Source organism: Melospiza melodia, chromosome 10 (genome assembly GCF_035770615.1).
Source record: "Melospiza melodia melodia isolate bMelMel2 chromosome 10, bMelMel2.pri, whole genome shotgun sequence".
NCBI lineage: Eukaryota > Metazoa > Chordata > Aves > Passeriformes > Passerellidae > Melospiza > Melospiza melodia.
Window position 1 is genome coordinate 14,092,669 of NC_086203.1, and position 26,979 is coordinate 14,119,647.

The 26,979-nt window shown below is 39.0% G+C and overlaps 2 protein-coding genes across 2 annotated transcripts in view; one reads left to right on the forward strand and one right to left on the reverse strand.

The window, feature by feature from the left end:
- Window positions 1-445: 445 nt before the first annotated feature.
- The window catches only part of CENPP (centromere protein P), a 114,457-nt gene continuing 87,923 nt past the window's right edge, over window positions 446-26,979 (forward strand). Inside the window, exons 1-6 of the mRNA XM_063164444.1 lie at window positions 446-629; window positions 1,707-1,855; window positions 2,273-2,430; window positions 2,864-2,952; window positions 5,628-5,716; window positions 10,581-10,677. Coding sequence (XP_063020514.1) covers window positions 1,719-1,855; window positions 2,273-2,430; window positions 2,864-2,952; window positions 5,628-5,716; window positions 10,581-10,677 — 570 coding nt within the window. The 5' untranslated portion in view covers window positions 446-629; window positions 1,707-1,718. The remainder of the gene's footprint in view (window positions 630-1,706; window positions 1,856-2,272; window positions 2,431-2,863; window positions 2,953-5,627; window positions 5,717-10,580; window positions 10,678-26,979) is intronic.
- Window positions 12,797-25,485, reverse strand: OGN (osteoglycin). The gene is made up of 7 exons (XM_063164443.1): window positions 25,144-25,485; window positions 24,272-24,518; window positions 19,467-19,551; window positions 16,969-17,127; window positions 16,280-16,482; window positions 15,611-15,706; window positions 12,797-15,308 (listed from the first exon to the last, which is right to left on the reverse strand). The coding sequence occupies exons 2-7, from the start codon at window positions 24,431-24,433 to the stop codon at window positions 15,138-15,140; spliced, it is 876 nt and encodes a 291-aa protein (XP_063020513.1). The 5' UTR covers window positions 24,434-24,518; window positions 25,144-25,485; the 3' UTR covers window positions 12,797-15,137.

The window sequence follows — 26,979 nt, forward strand, 5'->3', positions numbered from 1 at the left end:
GCTCCCTTCCTCTCAGAGCCCTCAGCGCCCGCTCCCCTTGCTCCCCGCCTTCCCCTCAGCGCCCTCAGCGCCGCGTCTGAGCGCTTCATTGCCCTCAGTGCCGGCTCCCATTGCTCACCGCCTTCCCTTCAGCTCCCTCAGCGCCGGCTCCCCCCGCTCACTGCCTTCCCCTCAGCGTCCGCTCCCATCGCTCACTGCCCTGCCCTCAGAGCCCTCAGCGCCGGCTCTCCCCGCTCACTGCCTTCCCCTCCACGCCGGGACTGAGCGCTCCCTTCCCCTCAGAGCCCTCAGTGCCGGCTCCCACCGCTCACCGCCCTCCCCCCAGTGCCGGCTCCCTCCGCTCCTCTCTCAGGGCCGGCTGCCGGGGCTCCCCGGGCTCCGCACTGCCCTGCTCGGACACCCGTTCCCCCCCAGGGCGCCTCTGTCACCCCCGAGCCTCGCCCCGGTCAGCCCCGGCTCCTCGGGCGAGTCGCGATTTCAGCATCGCCCTGCGAGGGTCCGAAACTCCGCAGGGAAGCAGCGGGCACGGAACGCACCGGTTCGGTTCGGTTCTCACAAAGGCTCCAAAGCGCTTCCCAGCTCCTCCTGGGGCAGCATAAAGTCAAATACTCGGAGCTGTAAACGGGCAGGTACGTCAAAATGTGAAAGATGTGATATTAATGCACAGATACTTGTAAATATACACGTGTGATATATAAGAGGAGAACTGTTTCTAAAAGTTTTACTTGATTCAAGTGTAAGTATTTTTTACTAGATATAAAATCTTTGAAGTCATAATTAGCATTTGAGTCTTCTGCTGCCTAGTGAAATCCTTGATTTTAAGTAGTTCTAAGTAGTTTATGTCTCCTGTTACTGTTGTTAAAAGAGGCATCAGCTGTCCTGGGGTAACATTCTGGCTGTGGTAATGTTTTCCTTTTTCACACCGTACTCTTTATTGTGACCATGACTTTCTTCACCATATCCAGTCCAAAAAAATCTGGTGAGCACTGGGTAATTATTTAATTGCATATGCTTCCTTTACTCACATAAAAAACCAAGTTTCTAAAGCAAAGCGTGCTTTCAATGTTGTTTTCTTATGTGTGTTATAGAGGCAGTGCTTCCTAGAAAATAAACAAATAAAATGCAATTTCCCCCTCATCCCCTTTGACTGAACGATGTTAGTGTGGAAATGCACACCACATAGAGCAGGGGTGGTTTAAAAACACACAAAACTAAATGTTGGGTTTTTCCTGGTCAAAGTATTAGCACATTAATTCTGAGCTGCATCTATCTTCCACACGCTTCTGAATGTGTTGTAGCTAGGCTGAATGTCAGAGTATTATTTTTCCTGAAAGCTGAGGTTTATTTTTTAAATTATTGGAAACGTGTTTGCAGTGTTGCTGTACTGCTGCTTACTCTGTGTTAGGAGCTGTGCCTGGTCTGCCCAGGTGAGTCGTTAGGGCAATTGGCCAAAGCTGGGTTCTGATTGCAATTGGTTTTTACCTGTGGAGCAGCTTGTTGTTCTGTTACAGCAAATGTAAAACAGCTGAGTGCACTCCTGGATCAAATCATGACTAATTAAACAGTTCTTAAAGCCTTTGACTCCATTCGGTCCCTTCTTTAGCTTCTGTCTCTGCAGTGCTCTGTATCTTGAAACAATTGCCTAATGTTATATTTGTGATTTTAGAAAATTGATTGTTCCTGAGAAAAATCCTTATTTTATGCAGTGATTCTGAGAAATGGAGGAGGGTGTTTTTGAAGCTTATGAAAAGGAAATCCAGGCACTGGAAGAAGAAATAAGGCTGCTAACAGAAAAGTATGAAGATATGCGACAAGAATCCGCCTTCTTTTCTGAGGAGGAGATACTGAAGGCAATGTATGCTTTTTTTTCATTTGTTAGATTAACAGAATTTCTTTGTCAAAATTGTTTGGGATGTTAGGACTTTGTAAATGTAAACTCCATGGATAAAATAAGTCACTTATGTGAGTAAAGGCATCTTAGCTCCCTTTGCTTGGATGTTTTTGCACATATCTCTAAGTGGGCATTTGCACCTCCAGACTTGGAGTAAAAGCTGTGTCTACCTGGCAGTGAATGGAAAGAGTTTATGTAAGTTAGAATAGGTTTATTGCTTCCAGCAATGTGATCCAACTGGAACTTTACTTCTTAGAAACTGATTTGGGTCTGAAAACCATCAGATCCCATTACTAATGCCTTTTATTTAATGATATTGCTGTACTAGTATGTTAGGTCTGGGTATTTTGACCTTTTGGGTTTTTTTTTCTTCCATTCTAGAAAATCACTCCAAGAAGAAACTGAGGGAGAAACCAAGGGACATGAATCTCCATCAGACCTGAAAGCTCAGCTTGAAAGCCTAGAATCAGATCTCTCATTTTTAATGGAATTTACTGGGTTTCATTTCACAAGTCATTCCAAGAAAACAGTGGAAAAGAGTAAGCAGTGTTGTGCCCTTTACTGAGCATACTGGTTGCAGTTCATCTGCAAACCTCTCTTCTAATTCCCCGTTTGCAGAAAGACAATTACTTTGAAATACAGTAAGATTACTGGTTGCAGTTCATCTGCAAACCTCTCTTCTAATTCCCCGTTTGCAGAAAGACAATTACTTTGAAATACAGTAAGATTTGGTTCCTTGACAGAATAGTTTCTGAGTCAATATTGTCCTTTCCTTGATGGGAAAGGGACAGACTACTATTGTGCTTTGCACAGGGGGAAAGTGGAGTTTGTTGTTGGTTTTTTTTAGCACATTAAACTTCTTTACATGAGGAGTGGTAACAGTGGGTACTCCAAATATGACTAAAGGAAGAAATGCAGTAGTTATTGAATAGAAGTGTAATTGATTGTTTTGCTAACTTGGTTTTATAACAGCTCAAAACAGGACAGTGCAGAAGCACAGCTTATCAGGGAAGTGTCACTCCATACCTTTTCAAGTGAAATTCCAGCTTCTTGAAATGCAGGTAAGGGTCAATGTAAGCTTTAAATAAAAAAAAAAAAAACAAAAAAAAACCAACTATCAAACAAAACTTCAGATGGACCAATATCCCTGCTTCCTTTTCCAGCTGAAACCTTCAATTGTTTAATCTGAGATTCAGTGTGTTCTTTTGGCTCTTTAACATCTGGAGCCAACTTAGGAATTCTGTGTGCATCTGAGCAAGGTAGTTGATGGTTGATAGAAGGTCAGGTTTAGTGTTGAGCCACAAAGTGGTTGCCATAGAATTATTTAGGTTGGAAAAAACCTTCAAGATCAAGCCCAACTGTTAACCCAGTACTGCCAAGTCTGTATCAGCTTCCCTTCCCAAAGGGTGCTCCCTGCAGGATGCTCTTGCAGCCTGACACTGAGGTAAAGCCCTGGGAGCACTTGGGGTCCTTCAGCTCTGCCAGGTGCCCACTGGGGCCTGGCCCAGCACAGCTTTCATCCCACTCAGCACATTCTACTGTCTCATTTCTTATTCTGGAAGTTGGAAGATGCCACATGTTACCTCTCTGGAAGGAACAGCAAAAGCTAAAACACTACAAACTTCAGCAGCTCTCTTTGTTGGTTTGGGTTGGTTTTTTTTTTCCCTTTGATTATATTTGTGTGTGCTTCATTAGTGTGAGTAGTCATTGCACTGCCACAAGTTACACCAATGATTGCGGATTTTCTGGGAGGGAGCTCTTTTATAAGACTCTGTTCTTTGCACAGAATTCAGGATGCTAAGCAAAGGAAAACAGCTTCCACCCCAATTTGCAATAGCATTTTTCTAACACTTGTACTTTGTAATGGTATTTCTAACATCATGAAAACTTGATTTTTCAGCTCAGCTTTAAAGTTGTTAGGTTTTTGTTTTGGTTTTTTTTTAATTTAATGAGATAGGACTGAGAGTGAGAAGTAAAGATGTCTTTCCTATTCCATATTATGAATTTGGGAATTGAATATTTAGGTAGCCCCACATGGATTTTTATCCTTTGAAACTGCAAGAGTTCAGCTGAATGAGCAACCTATGAAGTCCATTTGTGACTTAAAACTTGTGATCTTCATGATGCCTCTTTACATTTGCTTGTCTAAAACTGCACTTAGAATGTTTCTCAGCTGCATCTCCTGCAGCATGATGGCATCTTTGGGGCTCAGAGGGGTTACTGGGTGTTAAATTCACTGCTGATGGTACAGGTGCTTAAAGCCATTGCACCACTGAGCGGCAGCACTTGGCTGCCTAATGTCTCAAATTCGGGCTACTTTGAATGCTGATGGGATAGGGAGTACCAGGTGTGTATATATTTAAAAACCCTCACTTCAGCTGTAAAAGTATAATTTTGAGCTGATTTTTTGCATGAGTTGTTTTTTTTTTTTTTTTTGTTTGCTGGAAATATATCATATATACAAAATAACCTGTCCTGACATTAGCATGGACAAGGCAGTGCAGTTATAACCAGTTTCACCTATCCTGAGGAGCAAAAGCTGTTTTTGGGAAGTGCCCAGCAGGTAACAGGTCTGTTGGTATGCACAGAAGGTCAGGAATAATTTTTTCACACTGTTAACTGTAGCTATTTATTCTAGTAGTGAAGTCACAATAGAGTTAACTCAGCTTCATGATATTATGAGGAGAGGAGCTTGACAATCAGCTAAAACAAGTCTGAGCCTTTTGGGAAAGCAATCATTTAAAAAGAATTTTTCTTGCCCAAAGATTTCCTTTTAAATCTTTTTATTTGGCCCCACAAAGGCATTTTGGCAGGTTAGTAACCCCCCCATTGGCACACCAGTCCCTTCAGAAGGTGGCATGTCAGCTTGTGACTGCTGGCAGCTTCTCCACAGCTCCATCCCCCTACTGAACCTTGTGCTCTAAACCTGAAATGATTTTTCCTGATGTCATTTAGTGCATCCACCAATCTCTGTAGTGCCTGGCTGTGCTTTTCCCATCTTTAGTGATGGCAGTGTCAGCAGAGCTTCTGTCCAGGCAGCACAGGGGCTGCTGAGATGGGTGTGCAGCCCTCTCTTACCATTCCCATCTGCTTCTAGTGGCTTAGTAAAAGAAGTTTGAAGTGAGACATTTCTGTGGTTTTCAAACCATAATTTTAAGCTTTTTCATTCACTGTTATCGAATCCATTGCTTTGGTGTGCTCAAGAATGCATAGAAGAGAGAATTCACTTATTTTGTGCCTTCCTTTCTACTCTGACCACCTTTTCTCATTCTTTTACAGCTTATTAATTAATTTAGAATAATTTTATTATCCCACACATATTTCTGAGTAACAGCGATTGTAAAAAAGGACAATATTTTGAGACAAAACTATAAGGTTTAAAATTAAAAAACCAGCACAAAATGAACAGATTAAAACCTTATATGTTAATTTTCTGGTGTATGTCGCAGCTCAAGGTTGTGTTGGAATATGAACAGAATCTTAAAGTGGGATTGATGTGAAAAGAAGTAATGAACCTTCCTTAATAACTCAAAGCCTTGTGTGGATAATAGTGCTACTCTTGAAATGAAAGAAACTGTTCACACACACAAACTGTAGTTTCAAAAATGCTATTTTAAGGATTATAGTAGTTAGCATTAATATCTTCTTTTTTCTATATTTTTATATGCAAATAGACACAGTTTTCTCCTCACTTGAGCAATTTCTAAAATATTTTGTTGTTGCTTCTCCAATCTAGAAGGATGAGAAAGTGTCTGCTGTTGTTAGTGATCTCAGCATCAAAATGGAATCCAGAGAAGATTCAAATATGAGCAAGTTTGTGTCACGGTAAGATGGAATTTTTTGTTCAAGGGCAGGTATTGTGTGGGATATGGGACAGTAAATGCAGTACTGAGTTTTCATGTGAATTGCTGGCAGCCAGTGTCTTTATGTGATGTGTCCTTAGCCCAGCCTAAACACTTCCATGCCTTTCTGTATCCTGGAGAGAAGATGGCATGCATGTGATTTTTAAGCTCTGCAAGGACCTTTAAAAATTCATGTTATGTAATTGTTCCTCAGATTCTGTGTGAGCTGCACTGTGGGTAATGCCTGAAATGCACATCCAGAACCCCTCTCCAGTGTTTGCCTGTTTCTGATTCTCAGCTCTCAATTCCATTTCTCTTATTGGCAACAGGATTTATTTCACTGATATCTTTAAAAAATGTAATTTAAAAACATGCACTAGTGTATTTGTGCAATAGCTTAAGAAAATTAACACACTAAAACTTAAATGTATGAATGAATGCTGTTTCTTATTATTTTCTGGAGTATGCCAACTTCTTGTGGTAACTTGAGGAGTAAATGATCAAATTATTTGTCTGCAGTGTTCCACTGAATTGTGCTAGCAAGCTGTTCTGAGAACAAATCCATCATCACTGAGTCATTGATTTAATTATTTTTTTTTCAGTTGCTTCTTTTGTTTTCTATTATTTTTTGGTCTTGGGGAGGGAGAAGGGCCAACAGGGGTCTGTTGAGTTACCTCAGGCTTCGGTAGTCTCTACTGAAAACTGTTTTACTTAAAGGCTTTGAGATTTCCATAAAACTCTGCTAAAGCTTGTGGTGTAGCTGGGAAGAACACTTGACTGCTCTCAAGAAGTGGGATTTAGAAGAGGAAATTGCCCTGTTTTAGTCATGACTATTTTATGACAGCAGAAGTGTATTGGAACTTCATAGTCACACTGGAAAGGAATGTGTTGAAGTAGTGGCAGACTTTATTTCATCCTGGCTGCAGCCCTGCTCTCTTATCCCTGTCTCTTCTCCTTTTCACCCTGTGCCAGTAGTCACAAATAAGCACAAGTTTTCATGAATGATAGGAGATGTCAGCAAAGCAGGCAGTGCTGGCTCCTGAGTGCCACCTTGGCCTTGTGCCTGTGGATACCCCTGCAGCCAATAGGATCAATGGGGTCAGCAGGTTGAAAAATCCTTCTGGGGGTAGGGAACAACCCAAACTTGTTCCCCCATAACACCTTCAAATGTGACATTTCCTGTGTGCCCTGTGCTGTGCAGTGTGGGGCAGTGAGCCCATGGCTGATGCTGGCAGGTTCTGTTTGAGAGCACCCCTGCTCCATTGAGTCTGTCATGTCCCATCAGGGCCTGTTCTCTCAATCCCCTTGTTGGGCTACTCCTCATTTCTTTTTCCAAGTTGTAATCCCCTCATGTCCAGTTTCAGACTTTTCCCAACTAGCTCTTAGTTTTTTAGTCTGCTCCTGAAATTCCTACTTCTTCCCTTCTTTTCCCTCCATTCCTGACCAGCTGTGTCTGGTCTCCTGCTGTTTTGTTCATCTTCAGCCTCCCTACCAGTTTGTTTTCTTCTCTTGCTTCCTTGGCCCAGTCTTGCCAAATCCATTGTCTACTTCTGTTCTGTTTTGTCTCCTGGCAGGGATTTTTTTCCTCCCTAGTTTTAAAATTTTTTTTGGCTATGTTTTTTTTTCATAATACATGTCAGAAAATAGTCTTTAAGAACAGCAGAGTTAAAAACCTGGCATTCAGTTCCTGCTTTAGAAGAAAATAGGGGAATGCTAGAACACTTGAACAATATCTTTTTAAATGAAACAAAATTCAGCAGTCTGCAGGTACTGCTGTAATATATAAATGGTACATCTCTATATAAGAATTGTACATTTTTTAGAAGTGGTTATATTTTTATACAATTTCTTAATTATTTTGTAATGATAAGAGATGTATGCAAATGAAATCACAATATTTAGTTGTCTTTTTTTGGGTTTCACATGTGTCCCCTTTGGACCACTTATCACTTTATTAGTGTTGAGAACCACAACATCTAAAAAAACTCTTGTCAGTCCTTTTTCCTTTTTTAGACTTGGCACCCAATTAATTATTGGGGCAGTTACCTTTGCACGGGTTGCTTAGGCTAATAGAGATTTTAAGCAGTATGAAAATTTCTCTTTCTTTTTACTAACTAGTTAGAATCTATAAGTCAGAGTCAGGGTTTAGAAAATGTGCATTATATTAAAGGCTGCACAGGCAAAGTCCTCTGCAAATGAAGGGAAGCAGGAATTCTCCCCCCAGCTTTGAGTCTGCTTTGGTTTTCTATGCTAATGTAGGAAGTCTTGCATTGTGCAGTGAGTCAAAATTTATTTTCTCCCTTAAAATACATAAAGGAACACATTAAAGGAGGGTTAGGTACTCTTACAACAGGTAAATTTCCTATATACCTCTGTGTTTTGTTGATATTTTCTGAAAGTGTGTTTGGATGGACAGCCCATGATTTTCAGCTGAGAGTCACTCTCTGCCTGAATATCCTTTTCAGTGGTTTTGGATGACTTCTCTGTAACATGGATGTTGGCATTGGAGACAGGTGTTTTCTGCTCCAAGTGGATTTTTGTAATGCTCAATTCCTTCAAAATAAAAAAAGACTTGGATTTTTACCATCCACGCTCTTACTACCTTGTTATTTTATACCATGTTTCCTTGGTATTTCAATATTTGGTGTAGTTGACTTCAGGAGGAGGAATTAGGCTAATTTGGGCTAATTAGGAATTAGTGCTTATGGGTGGATTCAATGCTGTGGCAGTTCACTGAAGTGGTGAACTCTTACTCCTTTGCCATTATGCATTCACATACAGCTGTTCTTGCCAACAGATTCCCCTTTCTAAACACTGAGTTCAGTTTTCTATCTTGAATTTAGCCAGTGCTATGTGAGAAAAGTGCATCCTCAGATATATTGGTTGACTAACTTCTACATTGGAAACTGGTTCTTTGAACTTCTGCCCAAAGCTTTTTCTTTCTGTTGATGATCCAGCCTTGAAAATTATCTGCTGCCTTACCTAAAAACGATTTTGAGGCAAAAAGGAAATAAACTAATAACCATGTTAAACCAAGGTCACAGTGTTTGTGATAGTATTTTAAATAGCCTAAATGTGGATTTTATAAACAATGCCAAGTTCTTCAAAAAGAATTCCAAGTGTGTAGGTTGGTACCAAAGCTTTGTCTTCCCTTTTCCACGAGTGGAGATTAAGGAAGCCCAGAGCAGTTGGTGTGGGATCTGTTCTCCAGGCCTGGATGTGGGCAGTTGTTACCAAGGCCCACAGTTCCTATAGAATGAGTGGAGTTGGACATGCACAACTCAGAGCTGTGGTTCAAACCAGCTCCCAGAGCAGGGCTACTGAGCTATTGTAAAGCAGTGTCTGTGTCCTTCCAGGGACTCACTTCTCCCACTGCTGCCAGCATTTTTTTCATCTTGGCCTGATTTTGTTGGCAGCTGTGACTGCTGTGGTAACTTCCTTTAATGATGCTGTTCTTTCCCGGCTGGGATAAAACTTGTTTGGCTTTTCTTTCACATTTTCAATATCTGAATGACCTTAATGTATTTTTTTTCAGTTTCTTTGTGTAGCTGGTTAAGGTTTGCTGTTCTGTATATTAAATAGAGCAGGATTGAAAACACAGCTCTCCCTGGGAAGGCTGAACTGACTGGGTAATTCACTGTTGCAGCCATTCTGTGAGTGCCTCAAGTCTGAAAGTCCAAAAAAGAATAGCTAATCTCAGGATGTTAGAAATGAAATTTACATTAGAATTTAAATACTCTAACTTCCTGAAATATTCTCAAACATCAGTCAGGTATCTTCCTCAGTCAGGTTTTGTAAACTTGTGAAATCCTGTATTAGTAACCAAAATAAATATTTGTACTTCCAAAACAGTGTTTGCCAGGTGTGTTTTGATGATGGCTAGTAGTCTGTGGCTTATATCAACAATGGCATGAAGCCTTTCACCCTTATGTTTAAATAATTGTGTCACTTCAGCTATCCTGATGTGGTTTTTGTGGAGTTCTGCATCCTTTGCATTCTGGCTGCATTTGTGCAGTGAAAACTGCACACCCTTTATGAGTTTTTTTTCCCCAACAACCCTGCATGTGTGGTTTGCTGCCTGACAGTTTGTCACCTTCTATTGTCTCTTTTCCTTTCTCTTTCTTGATTCATACTAGAAATTTGAAAAATCAACATTTATAGCTATCTTTCCCTCCCCTTCTCCCCTCCTCAGCATAAAGAAGGAACATGGACATGATAGAGCAGATCCAGAGGAGAGTGAGGAAGGTGTTCAGAGGGCTGGAGCCCCTCTGCTCTGGAGACAAGATCACATCAAGCTTTAACTGTCTGACAAAAGTTTTGGTTTAGATGCCCTGTGTCATCAGGCCTCCCATCCTAGAGAAGCTGCAAGGGTAATCTTGGAAAGTTGAATTAATCTTGGTTAATCTTGAAAAGCAGAGGCAGGTAACATGTCATGTAGAGTTAGTTGGCTAGGACAAAGATTTTGGGAATATTTGAAGGTTAGTGACACAATTTGGGAAATGTTACCATTTTGCAGGTTTGGCTTTTACTATGCAACATCTTAGAATTTATTTAGAAAATGACTTAAACAAGAGTAAAACCAAACTAAGATTTTGCAGGTGACTGCTTTGTTCCCATATTTTACATATAAGACAAACACTGGAAACACTGGTTTAGGAAAGTGTTCTTCAAACTCTTTTTCAATCATAACACTACAGCTTTTTTTCAGCTTTGTAATTGTTATTTTGGGTGATTTCTACTTCATATTCAAACAATAGTAATGAAATTTTTTTTAAGTGTGAATTTTAGGCCATCAGATTGATAGCTCTGATTATGAGTGGGTTAAACAATATATTTTTGTTTTATAGCACTGAAGAATGTGGAGATCTTATGACATTTTTCAGAAGCCTTTCAACCTATGCTGAGTGGTATGAGCATCGTAGACACACCTTCCTGCATTTCAAGGTAGTGCCTATCCACCCTTTATTTATTAGTACAATATTTATTGGTTTAAGAAGTTTAGTAAGACAGAGCACTGGAAGTGAAACTGGCTGTCTTTAGCAGAGTATAGATCTTAATTTTGTACATGGTGGTGAAGAGAATATGAGCTAAAATTTGTGCTGTGTTCAAGGGGCAATTGAGCAGCAATTGCTGTGTTCCTCATGGGTGGAGGAAAATAACTCTGCCTTTCTGTGAAGGAGTAAGACATTTTGCTTTGGTATTCTATTTTATTTTGATTTAAAAAAAAAAAAGAAATTAAAAGAAAATAACACTTGTAGTCTTTGGCATATAAATGTTGGTTTTGAAGGATTAGATCTGTTTCTCTTGAAGATGTGTCAGCTTGTGTTTGGATGACAGCACTTTCAGTTCTGGAGTGTTTTACTTGTGTGGGAAATAAACTGTTCCTCCCTCCTAACTGGAACATAGCATTTGAGCTTAGTTTTAAATTACCAGTATTTGCCTTGTTTGTTTTGGCTTTGTGCTGGTTTTAAGATAAACAACTAATCCTTGGAGTAAAAACTGCAGTCTTACAGACACAAAACATCTTACATGATACTTTATGTAGGAGATTAATGTTTAGCTGCTTAATTGTTTGTGGTTTCTTGGCTGAGTGCTACATACCTCAAGAATTTACTGTCATTAAACTTGACACCATCTTTACTTTTCAGCTGTAGTATCATGTGGGAACTGCACCTTTTCCTATTTTTTCAGCCTTTTAGGCCTTTGAGTTCTGTGCTGAATGAATCAATTTCTATTATCAATCAGAAAATTACTTCTATTTTCTGATTGCACTAAAAAAAAATCCAGTCCTCAGCTGAGCAATGAACTGGCATTGCCTAATCCTGTTGGCTTTTGTCTTAGGGCTTTTCTCTAATCCCTCCACAGAAAAGGTAGAGCACCAAGAGCTTTAGGGCTCTGCAATTGTTTTTTCCAGCTTCCCTTGATGCTTTCTGATCCTTAGATCAGCAGTCACTGTGGTTTCTGGGACAGTGATTTGGTTGTTGTAAATATTTCTCATTTTAAAATATAATAACAAGGAAAAAAATAGGAAAGAGTTTTGGAGAAATCTTCAAATTGTTGTTATATAAGCAGTTTTTTAAAATGTTTGTTTAGGTGTTGAGTATAAACAATGAAATTATCTACTAATTGCTAGAAGATGTGTGAAGATAATTCATTGAAGACACTACAAGTTTGTCAGTATTACAGATGCTCTTTCTAAAGGTAGTTTTATTTCCATGGTCAAAGACAAAGGTAAAGTTGAAAGACAAACCAATTTGGGAGAGTATTTACCAAATATGACTGACTGTTCTTCTGAAGAGTATTTTAGACCTTCTTATTTTTGTTAGCATTGCTAATAATTTAATGTTGAAACAGAAGATTTTCTCAGGTAAGAGAATTAAAAGGTTCAAATCTGGTAATTCAAATAACTGGATTGCCAAGGAGAATGTATATTGGTAGTTTAATGTTTCAGTAATTTGTGGGAAGCAATTAGACAAATGTTAATATATGCATAATACCAACTCAAGAGTCTATCCTGTTAATATTCACACTTACAAAGATTACAGACTCCTTTTTAATTTTGTGTGTTTATCTTTTCCCCTTATCTGTTCTCTAGACTCTCCTGTTTTGGAGAGAAAACTGCTGGGGGGGAGTCTTGGGTTTATAGCTTTTCTATTAATGTGAGTTTTTTTTAAAGAAAACAAGTGCCAAGGCTTTTATGTAGAAATAAAATAGTTTCTGATACTTTCCTCAGAGTGTGGAGTAAAAACACCAAAGGTAGTTTATTTTTACTTTCCTGTTTTGGTACCTGAGAAGAAAGGGATAATGTACAAGTGGGTGAGTACTTCAAGTAATATTGGATGTTTTGAGATTTGTGGCAATTCAAGGTCAATTCAAAATAGGTTTTGAAGGAGCAAGTGGGGTGTTCACCAAGTATTCTGTATGGCAGGTTTTGCTATTGTCACAATAAATATGTCTGTAAAATGGATTTACCTCTGCAAATAACCTCCTAACCTTAGTCTGCTGTGAGGCTGAACAACTGAGACATGTTGGCAAGGCTGGGAAAGCAGATTGTGGAAGCTGATACTGATAAACAAGAACAAACATTCAAGTTTTATTGGAATTTCAGAACAGAAGTGAGTGATAGGAAAAAAATAAAATGGTTTACATTCAGCTTGATATTAGTACAGGTCACAGAAATAGGAGGTGGAAATCCTCCCTGCTGAAGCCTTTCTCACTTCATGTTTTGATTAACTTGCTGTGAATGGGGAAAATAAAGGAAAACACATCAGAGAACTTGGTGCCTGCATGAGACATTCAGGAGGTTCCACTTGTCTACTTTGGTTTGCTCACAAAGTGTTTAGAGCATTAATCAGTGTTACTGATGATAATTAGTATGTTTCAGAAATATATACAACATTTTAATGTGAAATTAATTGTGTGGTAGTAGGGAGGTCTTGGAATGTTTACATGTGTGTATATATTACAAAAACATGCATTTATTTGTGTATACACATTTTTGGTGATATTTACTGGTATTTATTTATTTTGGTGATTTACTGAAAAGAGTTTTAGTGATTTGTGATGAGAATAAGATCAGGGGCTGCTGCTTATGTAACATTATTACACTTACAGCTGTGTTTTTTCCATCTTAGGCACTTATCACAAGAGATGGGAGAGAATTGATGGGTTTTATTTTTTTCCAAATAGAAATTTGGCTTGACATTGGAAAGTATTTTTATATGCTTTGAAGTTGTTTTTCATGTTTTGATAAAGACCTGGGAACATCAAAGTTTTATGATTTATGTGGAAAAATGAAAACCAAGTATTGCTGCCGGACTTGGTTTTGTTCTCAATTAAGAAAATGGAATTTCCTTCTTGTTACACTAAATAACTTAAAATGGAAAATATTGGGGGTTGCTGTTTTTCTTGGGAAATGGGTTCAGGGCAAAAATATCTGTTCAGAATTAAGTGCCATCAATTCCCCATAGCACAAGCACTAACAAATTAAGGCTTAGCTAAATAAGATAAATAAAACTAATACAAAATATTTTGTAAAATCAATATTTTAGATGTAGTGATACATCATCATGCATTTGATGCTTAACTATTTCTACTAATTAGGAATCTATACTAGCTTCAAAATTAGTACAAAGTGGATGTGGTAATAATAACTAGCACACCTTTGGCATTCATTTGTCTGGAGGCTTTCCACCTGTGGTAGGTATTGGAAGGGAGAAACTGGATGTCAGAAATGTACAGTTGAGGAATTAAAAACATTGTACCCTTTATCAGTGACAAACTGAGTGTCAAGGCCTGCACAAGTCAATTTGTGTTTTTAATACACTGCATAGGTTCAAGGCATTGAGTGAAATGGTTGAAGTTACCTCTGATTTCAGATTAATGATGGAATCAACTTTTCTTTGTAGCTTCCAAGTCTGATTTGATTTTTCCCTAATGATCAGAAGTATTGTTGCAGAAGGGTAATTCTCTTTCTTTGCTCTGACATCTAGATGAAATCATACTTATTTACAGGTAAACACATGAATTCAGCTTTGCTTTTAACTGTATTGTCACATTTCCTGTCAGGAGGAGCTGTGGAACCAGGGCTTGGTTGACATAATTAGTTAATAAAAAAGGTATTTGAGTCTGTTATTCTGTATGTAGACTGTCCTTTTAAAACGGGAAGCTGATGTTGCAAAAACAGCTCTTGTGAGAACAGCTCAGCAAAACATATATATTGCCTTAAAAATACATTGTGTAAAAATAAAACACATGTTATTTTCAAAGCAGAATAGTAGAAGGAAATCTAAAACATCTTTGCAAAGTTCTAGTTGCTATGTTGCTTGGTGTACTAAACCTAAATAGGAGTTTTTCTCATTTACCACAAATCAAGTTTTTAAAAAATGTTATTGAATTTAAGCTTTGAGAAGTTCTGTTTCTAAACATAACTTTCTCTCATCTGCAGCTTCATCCAATACACTTTTGAAGGTCAGCTGAAAAGATCTCACTGCAGATTAAAAGAGTGGGATTAGAATTCAGAAATATTTTTCCCCTTTGGTTTGCTCATAGAAAGTCTTGCATTTATCTGAAAGTAAAGTGTGGTGGTTGTTCTGAGTGCTGGTAAAGAATGAGAATAAGCAGTTTTGTGCGATTTTATCTAAAGAGTATGTGGTGAAATAAAAATTGAGATAATGTGTGTGCATGTATATATATTTTTACACTTTCATTAACAGAAAAGATTCTGAAAGCATGAGGGACACCATAAGTAGTAAAGTAACTGAAATGGTTATTTCAGAGAACGGTGCAACATAGCAGGAGCTCCTGGGTAAGCAGGGAAAAGAGCATTAGTAAGAGAGAGGATATGAGCTTGTAAACAGAGGAAGAAGTGCTCCTTGTTGGATGCCTGGCTGGCACCAGCAGGGTTAGTAGTAGGTGCCCACGGGCAGCATCCTCAGGCAGGAGAAGGCGTTGACGTGCTTGGCCAGCACGATGGGGTTGCCCTCCATCCTGATCTCGTCCATGCGCGTGCGGATGTAGCGCGTGTTGTTGGACTTGCAGAACGTGTCATCCGTGATGCTCGTGATGTTGTTGTACTGCAAACCAAAACATTCTCATAAATAAATCCATACAGGCATTGTTGATAAAAGATTAGAGGTTCTTTTGGCCGTTTCCTATCCCTGATGTACAGAAACCAATAATAAATCCTTGCATGGCAATTGGCATCTTCTGAGTTTCTAGAGGGTCATGGCCATACACGTTGGCATGGTAAATGGTTTTATTGAGGTGCAGTGAAAAACTGTAGTGGGAGCTGTTTTAAAATAGAATAAGTTTGATTGAAGTGTGTAACTCCTGGGGTGTTTCCTAAGAGAATGTTAAGGAAATGCTTTGGGAATACCTGAAGGTGAAGAATGCGCAGACTCTCCGGTAAGTTCAGGGGCACAGATTCCAGTGCGTTGTGTCCTAAGTAGAGGTAGGCCAAATTTGTGAGCTTCTGTTGAACAGAAAGAGAGGTTACTGATGCTGGTACTACCTGAGGTTAAGTAACTCATGCCTGTTACAAGAAATCAGTAATTTTTTCTGATCACAACCTGTGAACTGATGTAACAAAAGCCATTCTTTTGCTGTGAATGTTGAATTCTATTTTATCAAGAAATTCATAGAACAGACCTTCTATGTTTGGGAAATTTCAGTGTCAGCATGTTGGTTTTAAAAGTTGAGATCACTATAAAGTACTATATGTGTATTGTTTATTAGTATTTCTGCAGTCTTCAGAACTCTAATTGAGCCATCAATTTCTGGATATTTTTTCCTTACATGTTAGAGAGAAAGCAAGCAGGTGAGATATTTCATAGAAAATTCTTTTCTATATGGAGGACATGAAAGACTGAGTGCACAAATGACTGATATTCCAGAGTGCCTTAAAAGCAAAGCAAAAGCTGAAATGCTGCTTCATCTTAGTTTGTTTCTTAGATTACAAAAAAAATAATAATTTGGTGGCAGACTGAATAGTCTGGTTAGTAATTGTGGTTACTTTGATTACGTAGATTATTGGGTTTTTCCTTACCTTGAAAGCATTTGCTTTGATTCCTCTGCTCTTGATTCTGTTTTGGTTTGCATTAAGTGATGTTAGTTTGGGAGGTAGAACAGGAAGTTTTACAAGTCGATTTTCAGCAAGAGAAAGTTCTTCCAACAGCAGAAGCTTTGAAAAGGCTCCATCTTCTATTTCTTCTATCCTATTTCCACTAAAATCAATTCTTCTCAAGGTAGCTTTACACAAAAGAAATTAAAATCTAAGTATTGACTTTATAATTACATGGCATGTGAAATGTGTATGGCTGTACATGCTAAATGTTGTACTTTTGGCTGCAGCATCTAAATTGTGATCTACAAATGCAAATGCTATTAAAATTGACATCTGGATTTTTTCCTGGTCTTAAATTAAAAAAAATTATAAAGGGAAATACTCTGCATCCTTCTTTTTGTCTTAGAGATAACATGATTTCAGCTATTTATAGAATTTCTCATGCTGTGGAGTGAGATAGCTGGCAGAGCTGTCCCTGGAGCATTTGAAGGAAAAATAACGCCTGCTCATTTAAGACTGACTGGGATACGGAGCTGAATTTTACTTTTAGCAATCTGCTCTTTACCTGATGTTTGGGAATATTAAGATGTTTACAGGATCTAAAATGCATGTTCATTGTGCCTTTCCATTTTGTGTTCTAAAGCAGAGACAGAAAGTGGGGTGTCACTCACTGATGTCAGCGAAGTCTGAGGCTGCAATCCTCTTGATCTTGTTGAAGCGGGCGTAGAGATACGCGGTTTCCTTGGGCAGGGGGGGCACGGCCTCGATGTCGATCTCCTCGCAGTACACGGAGCCGCTCAGGCACACGCACAGCAAACATGTGGGCAGGTCTGCCAGCAGGGCACAGCACACTTACAGCATGCTCAACTCGCTTCAGCCTGCTCACTCAAAATATGCTTTTTTTGAGTGTCTTTTAAGATTTCCTGTTGTTAGGTGTCGCAGACATTTCTCCACAGAAATCCTTTCTTTCGGATTTCTGTGTCTTCTGGAGGCCAGAGGCTTCAGAAGACAAGGTAAACAATTATTATCAGCTGCTGGGGAATGCGACAGGGACACCTTGATTGGCTCATTTCCTGTGTTTATAATTAAGGGCCAATCACCAGTGCAAGCTAGGGGACTGAGTCCTTGGCCACAACTTTGTTATAGATTCTTTTCTTTCTATTCTTAGCCTAGCCTAGCTGCTCTGCAAACCTCTCTCTATATTCTATTTAGTATAGTCATAATGTATTATATATAATATCTTAATAAATCAAGCCTTCTGATCAAGATACAAGATTGACCGTCTCTCTATCACCAGCTGCGACCCACTCAGGTGCGGTAATAGTTAGGTTTTCAAAAAATTCTATTTGCATCAAGTTCTGAGAAGATTTATCTTCTCAACTGTTTGGAGTTTTTTGTTCTTTTCATTGTGTATGATTTCTCTGTGTATAATCTCTGTTCTTACCTGAGCATGTGACATGCTATTAATCGGCCTGAATTCAGTTTAAATCTTTAGATGGCTGAGAGCATGGTGAACGTGACAATTGCAAGTTTGACCATGTTAAATATCACATTTGGAACCAAACCCACAAGGAGAAACACCTGGCAGTGCATTGGAGCATTTCTGGCAGGCCACACAATAGCCTGTGTTATTCCTAGCTACTCTTCTGTCTAAACCTTTTGATAAAAACTCCAGCAATTATGTTTATATATCACATATGGTTTAGGTTGGAAGGGACATTAGAGATCATCTCATTCCAACCCACAGACAGGGACTCCTTCCACTAGACCAGGTTGCTCAGAGCCCTGTGCACAATCTCTATCAGTTTTATACTGAGGTTTTTGCAGTTGTTGTTTTAAGTAGAGAAAGTTTTTGTAATGTAGTTTGAGACCTTTCTGGCTTGTGCTAGTCCTCATGGGCAGTAGTAAAGTATCAGTAACTTCTGCTTTGCTCTAGTCTTTTCTGTCAGCAATATTCAAATACATGTAATGAATGTGGCTTTGAATCCTGTTTCATCTCCACTGCTGTCTTGTGCTGTGTTTTCTATATTTTGAGAGTTTTGGTTGGCTTCCACCCTGGAGTGAGTGCAGTGCAGACAGCAGGGTCATTCCATGGGATAGTTGTCACCACACAGCAAAACAGGACCTTCTGCAAGCAGTGAGGAGTTACAAAAGCAGCAGGTCAATACTGGGAAGCCAGTACATAAGAGTAATTCTTTTTCTTACAGCAGCACTGCAGAGAACAGAATGAAGATTTTGAGGTTTAGCTTGTGAATATCATCATTTTTAGGCTGCAGAGTTCTGCCCTGTTTGGTGATTTGGGGCTTTTTTATTTAGTGGCTTGTTTTCATGTTTGTGTGGGAAATGGAAAATGTCAAACAACGTTGTCACTGTTAAAAAGGCGATAGTTTTTATGCTTGTCTGTCTAGAAGCTCTGATGTTCTTGGAGACTTGCTCAGTTTTGATGGGGCCTTGCTGACAGGTGCTGTTTGGCAATAATTAACCTTGAATTAGCGCTTTGGTAGACACTGACAGTCCACTGGTCTTGCTGAATCATCAGTTATTTTTGGAAGTTTATATCACAGACATGCAAAATAAGTGTCACTTTTTCTGTCTGCTCTGTTTGGCAGAAAAACTGTCCTTTTTGTGTGCAGAGAGCAGTGGGGTTTGTTAGGAGAAATCTGGACAATGTACCCAGAGCCTGTAGGAAGCTTTGACAAGTGAAGAACGTTCCTGATGTATTTTAAACATTGACCTCCCTGATTATCAGATGTAAACTTTGAGAATAGCCAATTGTTCAAATAAATCTGTTGAAATAATTTAAGCACCTAGTATTTCATCATCACTTGGGTTAAACTGTGGAACTTACTGGGGGATGTATTTTCTTTTTCTTTGTTGTCTTGTCTAACTTATTTAACTTGGGTGCATCTCAATGGCAAATATGACTGGGCAAGTCTGTGGAGATGCTTACAAGCTGTGCTTTGTGTATTCAGAGTTTACCTGAGGATCCTTTAAATTTTTCAGCCTGCTCCATCAGAAGTTACAAGGTTTTCCACGGGAGATATGAAAGATATTCATAAACAAAAACATTAATTCTGTAGCCTTTGTTATCCTTTGCACTTTAGATTTGTATGTTAAAACATTCTTTTGGATATCTTAGACATCACATTCTTCGTATCAGTTAACTTACTTGTGTCCTTTGTTGGTGGGACATCAAGTTGGCTGTCATCACTTTGTAGCATTAGGGAGGTGTCAAGAGAAACATTTGTTCCAGCCTTTGTGAAAGAACAATTGATGTTTTAAAACACAAACCACAGACAAAAAGCCACAGAGCATTACAAGGATTTGAAATAACATCTTTTAAGGCGAGCTTCCTACAATATACCTACTTATCATACTTACTTTTTAAAATGCTTTTATAGGTTGGATGACTAAGGTGATGTATTGTTACTTTTACACACAAACTACTCACTTTAAAAGGCAAGAAGGGAAGGTGCTGCCAGTGCTCTTTAGAAAATTCAAGTTCTTTAGGAAAGAACAGTAGACACAAAATAGAAATAGAAAATATAGTCTATATGGTGGAAAGGAATATCTAAGTGGTGGATGTTTACAAACAGAGTTTTGAAGATCAAGATTTTGCATATAATGCAAAACTCAGTAGGATTCTTGTGAGTCTAAGTTGTATTTTGTTGTTATTTTACCCAAATAATCTCAGTAAAATGACTGAGATGTCCTTGCATTTCAAGTTATTCACAATTCCTCCTGGAGATAGTCATCACATCTTTTCAGTTGCAGGACAACTTAGTTTATAAACACATTCCTTGCAGGTATTGGCTGAAATTGAGTCATTTGTTTCCATTATCTGCATGTTAGTCTGTTTTAAGGTGTGGGCTGCTCACAGAAAGGGCCTCTTCACACAGAATCACTAGGTTGGAAGAGACCTTCAAGATGGAGTCATCCAGGGATGGTGACTCCACCATCTCCCTGGGCAGGCCATTCCAGAACTTTATCATCCTTTCTGTAAAAAACTTTTTCCTAATGTCCAACCTGAATTTCCCTTGGCACAGCCTGAGGCTGTGTGCTCTGATTCTGTCAGTGCTGCCTGGAGAAAGAGCCCAGCTCCACCTTAGCACAGGCACCTTTCAGGAGCTGTGTAGAGCGATAAGGTCACCTCTAAGCCTCCTTTTCTCCAGGCTGAGCACCCCCAGCTCCCTCAGGGGTTCCTCACAGGGTTTGTGTTCCCAGCCCCTCTCCAGCCTCATCCCCTCTGGATGTGCTCAGTGTCCCAAGGTCCTTCCCAAACTGAGGGGCCAGAGCTGGGCACAGCACTCAGGGTGTGCCCTCAGCAGTGCCCAGTGCAGGGGCAGAACGACCTCCCTGCTCCTGCTGGCCTCGCCATTCCTGATGCAGGCCAGGAGCCATTGGCCTCCTTGGCACTCTGCTGGCTCCTGGTCATTTCAACCAGCACCCCCACGTCCCTTTGTGCCTGGGCACTGTCCAGCCACACCATCCTCAGCCTATAATGCTGCAGGAGGTTTTGTGGCCTCTTGTGATGTAGGGGACAGCAGTCAGGTTTTCATTAGGTATTGGAGCAGTTTTAGAGAAATACCTATTATTACTGTATTTACAGTATAGATACAGTGCCTTATACTGTCATTTGCATGAGGTAACGTTAAGGGGATTTCAGTTTGACTGTGGTGGTTGTTTTTGGCTTGCATAATTTGTTTGTTGGTTTGGTTTTTTTTTAAATGGGGAATATTTGTAGAACAAACCAATATGTTTTTTGGTGTGTGTGGCTATTGGAAACACATGCAGGAAAGAGCATTGTGAGATGTGGAAGATGTTTTGCTTTAAACATGCTTAAGGATCAGGCCCTGGCAGGAGTGCTCTGTGGAAGAGCTGCTTGCACACTGGGGGTGCTGACAAATGAACCCCTTTTAGTTTTCTTAATCCCCCCACTCTCCTCTCCTTCAGGGACACAGGTGGTTCACCTGTAAGTGCAATGTGCAGGTAAGAACATCCAGGCTCCTTCTGATACTGTGTTTTATTTGGTATTTAGCTGCCTGCGTGTACTTTACTTGTGGGAATTTTTTTTATTCTGCAAAACAAACCCCTCAGGCTTGACAGAAAGCCTGAGAAACAAATATCTTGGCCAGCCTCTGTCATTTTGACCCCTTTTTAGCCTGTGAATCATCTGTCCCTTGGCTCTTCCCTGCGTCTGCCTCTCCAGGCTCTGGTTTGGGCTAGCTTGGTTTGTCCTAGTGAAGTTTTTGGGTTCTCAGTTAGGAAGTTTAAGGTTCTCAGTAGGATTCTGGCAGCAGTTTGGCCAGAATGCTGGGTGGAGGGAAGCTGGGGGTGTCAGCTTACCAGCTACACTCCAGCAAACAGCAAATCTCCCAGAAGCTTTCTGCAGGAGTTAGCTCACAAAGATAAGTTCATTAGGCACATGAAGACGTGGCCCTTGAGGTATCTGTGCCAGCAGAGATTTCTGAGTGCATGGACTGCTCATGGAACAAGTGGACTTGTATGGCTGCAGCTGGTTTGGCTCCTGAGGGACATTTACTAACATTTGCTGGCACAGCTTATCTGTCCCAGTCTCCTACTTGAGCCATCAAAGTAGTCTTTGGTGGGAGTTCTTAGCTTAATGCAATGTACTCCTAATCTCTGCCAGTGGGAAGTGTCATTGAAATTAAAACTGGTAATTTGCAGAATACCATTAAATTCCTAAAATTAAAAAGTATTTGCTGATCAGCAATAAAAATTCCTCACTATGGAGTATCCGTGCACAAGATTGTTTGGATTATAACCACAAGTTCATTACTTGCCTATGTAAGGAATGCACTGAAGGAATATTGGCCTACTCACATACTTAAATTCCACCTGCCTCTTCCACTTTACTGTACAGACACATTAACACTTTACATCTAAATACTCCAACCATCTTCAAATTTCTGCATTATAATTTATTCATCTTATAACACAAAGGTCTGATAGTTTATGTTCAATGAAATGAGTTAGTCCACATGTGAGACAGCATCTAATTGAGTGGTTCTGTTCTGTTGTGGAAATTAAGATTTTGTGCTTTAAATTGCTCAAATTTTATTCAAGACTGGTATGACTGCGGTTTCAAATAATCATAGTAATAAATTTCTTGTGATGTTTTACTAAAAACACTTTTTTTCTAACGGTGTGTTCAAGCATACAGTAAGGAGTTAAATTTGTATGCAAGACAGATTTCTGACTGGGCATGCTTGAGGAAAGATTTGGCATGCATTTCAGTTCCAGTTAACACTTGGAATATTCGGGGAGTAAAATCAGTGCAATAAATGAATAGAAGATCTGTTTGTGCACCCCATGATGTAAACTGGGAACACTGGCACTTGTGTCAATGTAGTTGTTGCACATAAGGAACTCATTTATTATTTTGCAATGAAAACATGTCAATAGAGACCTAACCTGATGGAAATAATGACTGACTACATTCCTAGAATTATCCTAAGCAGAACTGTTGGCCTTCAGAAGACCTGCAGCTTATAGCACTGCCAGGAGGACTTTGATTTGTCTGTGGCACATCTGTTGGCAGCATTTCCATGTAGGTAAACTCCTTGTTCCTTTACTGAAGCAGCAGCAATCTTCTGTAAGCAACTTATTGATCAGTGTAATCTGATGCTCTGCCTAACTGGTTAAAGTTAATAGGTTTAGTATTTTTTAAAGACTCACTTCTGAGTGGATAGTCAGGAATTAGTTAAGAGTCATTTCTGTAGTCCCTTTTTCATGGATTTATGAAAACATGTTACTTCATCACTGTGGCAAATGTCAGATTTAAAAATACCTTAGACATTTATTTGCCATAAATATGTAGCTGATTGTTTTCATCAACAGTAGAGAGCTGTAATTTAAGTAGATTTGGGAAATATTAAAAACGTATACAAAAGGGATTTTTCTGTATTTAGACGGCAATTTTTTACTTACTATCTTTTGCTGTTTTATTTTTCTTGCTTATCAGGCTAAGTTATTGTAACAAGTACAGTTAATATTAATGAAAACCTCCTTGAGCTGTTCATACTGGGCTGTTACCACTTGGTTTGGATCTGTGGTATTTTCCTTGGCAACTACTCTTGGGACAGTTGCTGCTATTTTTTCTCCCTGATCAGTGTTGTATCTCCTTCTCTCTTGGTGTGTACTGGTTAGGACTGAATGGGGGTGTGACATTTGTAACTGTCCCTGGCAGCTGAGGTTGTGGCACTTCACTTAATTCTGCCCTGGCTTTGTGTCTTCTGCTGTTGTCTTGAAATTCAGAGGCAGGAATGTGGAGCACCCAACAAAAACATTCTGTTGGGAGATGCTGAGAGTGCCCTGAGATGTAGGGGATATTCTTTTTACTAAGACCCTCGAAGTGTTAATGTGTAAGTGGCTCCTCCAGCACTGGGCATTCTATAGAATTCTATAGAAGTTTGGGAGTGCTGAACTGTTGAGCTGTAAAAAACCCAAACCACACACCCCTGAAAAACTGAGGAAGAAACTTGATAGTTTGGCAGGTCAAAGGAGGAACTGTGGTTTATACTGGCAGATTATGTTCCATAAAAGGGGAGGTTCCAATTATTGCATTGGTAATAAAAAAGAAAAAAAAATCCCCTTCCTTATTCTTAAGCAAACTCACTGAGTTAATACAACATAGTTAAAACTGTTGAGCTAGTAATTAATGCATCCTGCTCTTGAAACTCTTATGATTGCAGGCACATAAGAACAGCAGAGTTAAAATGATGCTTTAGCCTTATTTGTGCAAGCCTGCCTTCTTGGCTTACTCAGACTGTAGCAAGGGTAATTTTTTTTTGTGGTTTTAGTTTGAGTGGCTTTCCCCATGTCTGAACTCATTGTATGTTTCCCTGTTATTTTAGAACTTTTCCATAAAACTCACATGCATGCACATAACACCTTTTTCATATAATGCTTATTTTAGTTAAAAATATTAAAAGGAAAATATAAATAAAATACCTTTCTTATATCCTTGGATTGCATTTCATAATCTTGTTGGGTCAGGCTTCCCATGGAAACATCTGTATCATACTCATAGAGTGATTCTTGCTGTAGAGGTGGTGCTGCATTTACCAAAGGTACAAACACAAACAAAAAAAAAGTAGCTTGCAAAGTCTCCATTCTTGCCCAGAACGATGTATGAGGCTTTCAGGGAGCTGGTGAAGATCTGCTCGTGCCTGGACTCTGGAGAACACTTTCTTTGGGGCTGGAAATGAAAATGCAATCCGTCAAAACAATATTTAAAGCCTAGAGTACTTGTTGGCAGTGGTTTCTCACACATAAGGAAGATGGAACAACTTTTAACTCTTGGTATCCTTTAATTAACTCTAACTTTATAAAACCTGTTCTTAACATGAGAAGAAACTGGGAAATAATAAACATTTTATAATAAATAGGAAAATATTCTCTTAATTGCATTTGTTTGTTTCCCAGTTTATTTTTGTTAACAGCAAGACAATTTTGTTAATATTAAGTATTTGGCATATATATAGATTAACTAATTAAAATATTTGAGGTTCAAATGCATTTTTCTTTATTGTCAAAATAAGGGGTTTCAAACCCAAATGCTCTATAACAAAAGCCTCTCATTGTCTTTTACTTTACATGTGAGACTAAACAAGAGAAGATCACTTAATACCCTCAGGATATTATGCAGGATGGGCACTTTTCAGGCAGGAAAGGGGAAGAGGCTGCAAACATGATCTTTGAAACATTACAAATATGCATGCAATATTTGAAAAAATAAATCTTTGTACAGCATTTCTCTCCTCTTTACTCTAGTTTTATTTAAGCTCTGAGTTAATCTACTTTTAGGAAAAAAGTCCACCTACCTTTTTAGCAGATTCCAAGCTCTTCACTGAAAGACCAGATATCCTTATCTATAGTTACTCTTTTGTCAGTGTACTTTAGGTTCAAGTTATGCATTACATCCAAATTGTTGAACTGAATGTTCTCTCAAAGTTTGAGTCTGAAAAGTGCTTTCCATGGGGTAGAAACGCTTTGCCAGCATTCTCTCCCAGGGTGAGAGGTAATATCCTGGAGCTGGGGGTTGTACTTTGCATAACATTTGCAAATGCTAAGCCTGTGTGGCTCATCCTACTCTTGGTAATCCTTGTTAAAATGGCAGCTTTCCGCTTTGCTCTTTATATGTGCTAAGGCTTTTTCTGTAAATGAAATATTAATTGTGCAAACTGGAGGTCTCTAATAAGGCATGTGTTATCCATTTTGTGAAATGCTTCAGCCTAGAGACAAAGCAGCTGCTTTCTGAGACAGAGGTAGAGCCAAAACACACGTCTGTTGTATTAGTCACATTTTGTGAATAGTGAAATGTTTTATTATGAGTTGTATATGTTTAGAGAAGTTTTACCTATCTATGAAATGGAAACTTTTCAGTCTCAAGAGCTCTGGAAAAATGTTCTTTAGAATTTCATGTATTTGTGTTGAGATTTTCAGACAATCAGTGTCTAAATCCTTCATTAATTAACTTATTAGAAAGTTTATTGAAAAACTAATTTCACAAAAAATACTTGGTTTGAATAAAGTTCTGCTTCAGTTTTACAGATAACTCAGTGAACACTGTCCAGGTGTAGAATTTCCATCTGAGCTATGAGCAGCAGTTTTCTGGATTTGTAATGCATTTCTTCCTCCCCCATCCTTTTCCTCATTATGAATTTTTGGCAGTCAGCACAAATGGGAGACAGATGACCAACTTTGAACGTTTATAGAGTAGCTTTCTCAAGTCTTTAAAAAGTATGTAGCAATAAAATCTAGTGGGAATATATCCAAATTTACATTTCTCTTTTATTGTCATACCTTTTTCTTTTTTTTTCCCCTAGAGTAATCCTGGTGATAAACTGTGGACCTTTTGGTTAAGTTTTCTTTTAAATGCTGCCTTGTTTAGCAGCCAAATGTCTGTAGGAAATCTGCAGAGTGACTAGAGCCAGTTGCTGTCTAAAATCTTTTTGGGTTTACAATACCACCAGTTTCTGAACTCATTTGGATTTTATTAAAACTTTTGTAGCTAGTTCATATGCAAATTTAACAATGGGATAGTTTGGATTTGAAGCTTGCTCTGGGATAATGCTGTGATGATAAAATGAGATGTGAAGGGAAGAGGCTCAGTAATAATGGAAACTGAGCCCTGAATCCCACTGGTTGTTCCTCTGCTGGAGCAATGACACCAGGAGTTTGCAAGGGGTGAAATTGCAGTGTCAGTACCAGCTTTGCACCCCTCCTGCCTGTCTGGGAAGTAATGACACAGCTCTGCTTTGTACTCACCCCTTCCAGCTGCCACCCATCTGCCAAACATCCACGTTAGGATTTCCTGTCTCTGGGGCATCCAAATGTTTCCAGAGCTTAAATGTAACCAAAGGATAGCTATTCTAATGGAAAAAAACTACTAAGTGTTGAAGCTGAAAGCAAGATATAAAATATTAAATATATTTGTTATAGTTTTATGATAATTTATTTTCTGAGTACTGAAATCCTAGATTTCACAGCTACATAGAATGTTTTAGGAATAGCTTTATCTTTTCCTTACATATGACAACTTTAAAAAAATGAGAGAAAACTACTAGATAAATGAGGCCTTGAAAATGTAGGAAGTCTTCATTCAAGGAAAGATGTGTTTGTTTTGATCTTCAAGACGAGAAGAGGCTCTGAATTTT

What these genes read in the sequence shown, in the direction of transcription:
- OGN (XM_063164443.1), bottom strand. Translation starts at nt 24,433, where the DNA reads ATGGAGACTTTGCAAGCTACTTTTTTTTTGTTTGTGTTTGTACCTTTG. An exon ending in CCCACCAACAAAGGACACAA is followed by an intron (nt 17,128 to 19,466) that starts GTAAGTTAACTG and finishes CCCTGCTGGCAG; the next exon opens with ACCTGCCCACATGTTTGCTG. An exon ending in TGCGCATTCTTCACCTTCAG is followed by an intron (nt 15,309 to 15,610) that starts GTATTCCCAAAG and finishes TTTGGTTTGCAG; the next exon opens with TACAACAACATCACGAGCAT.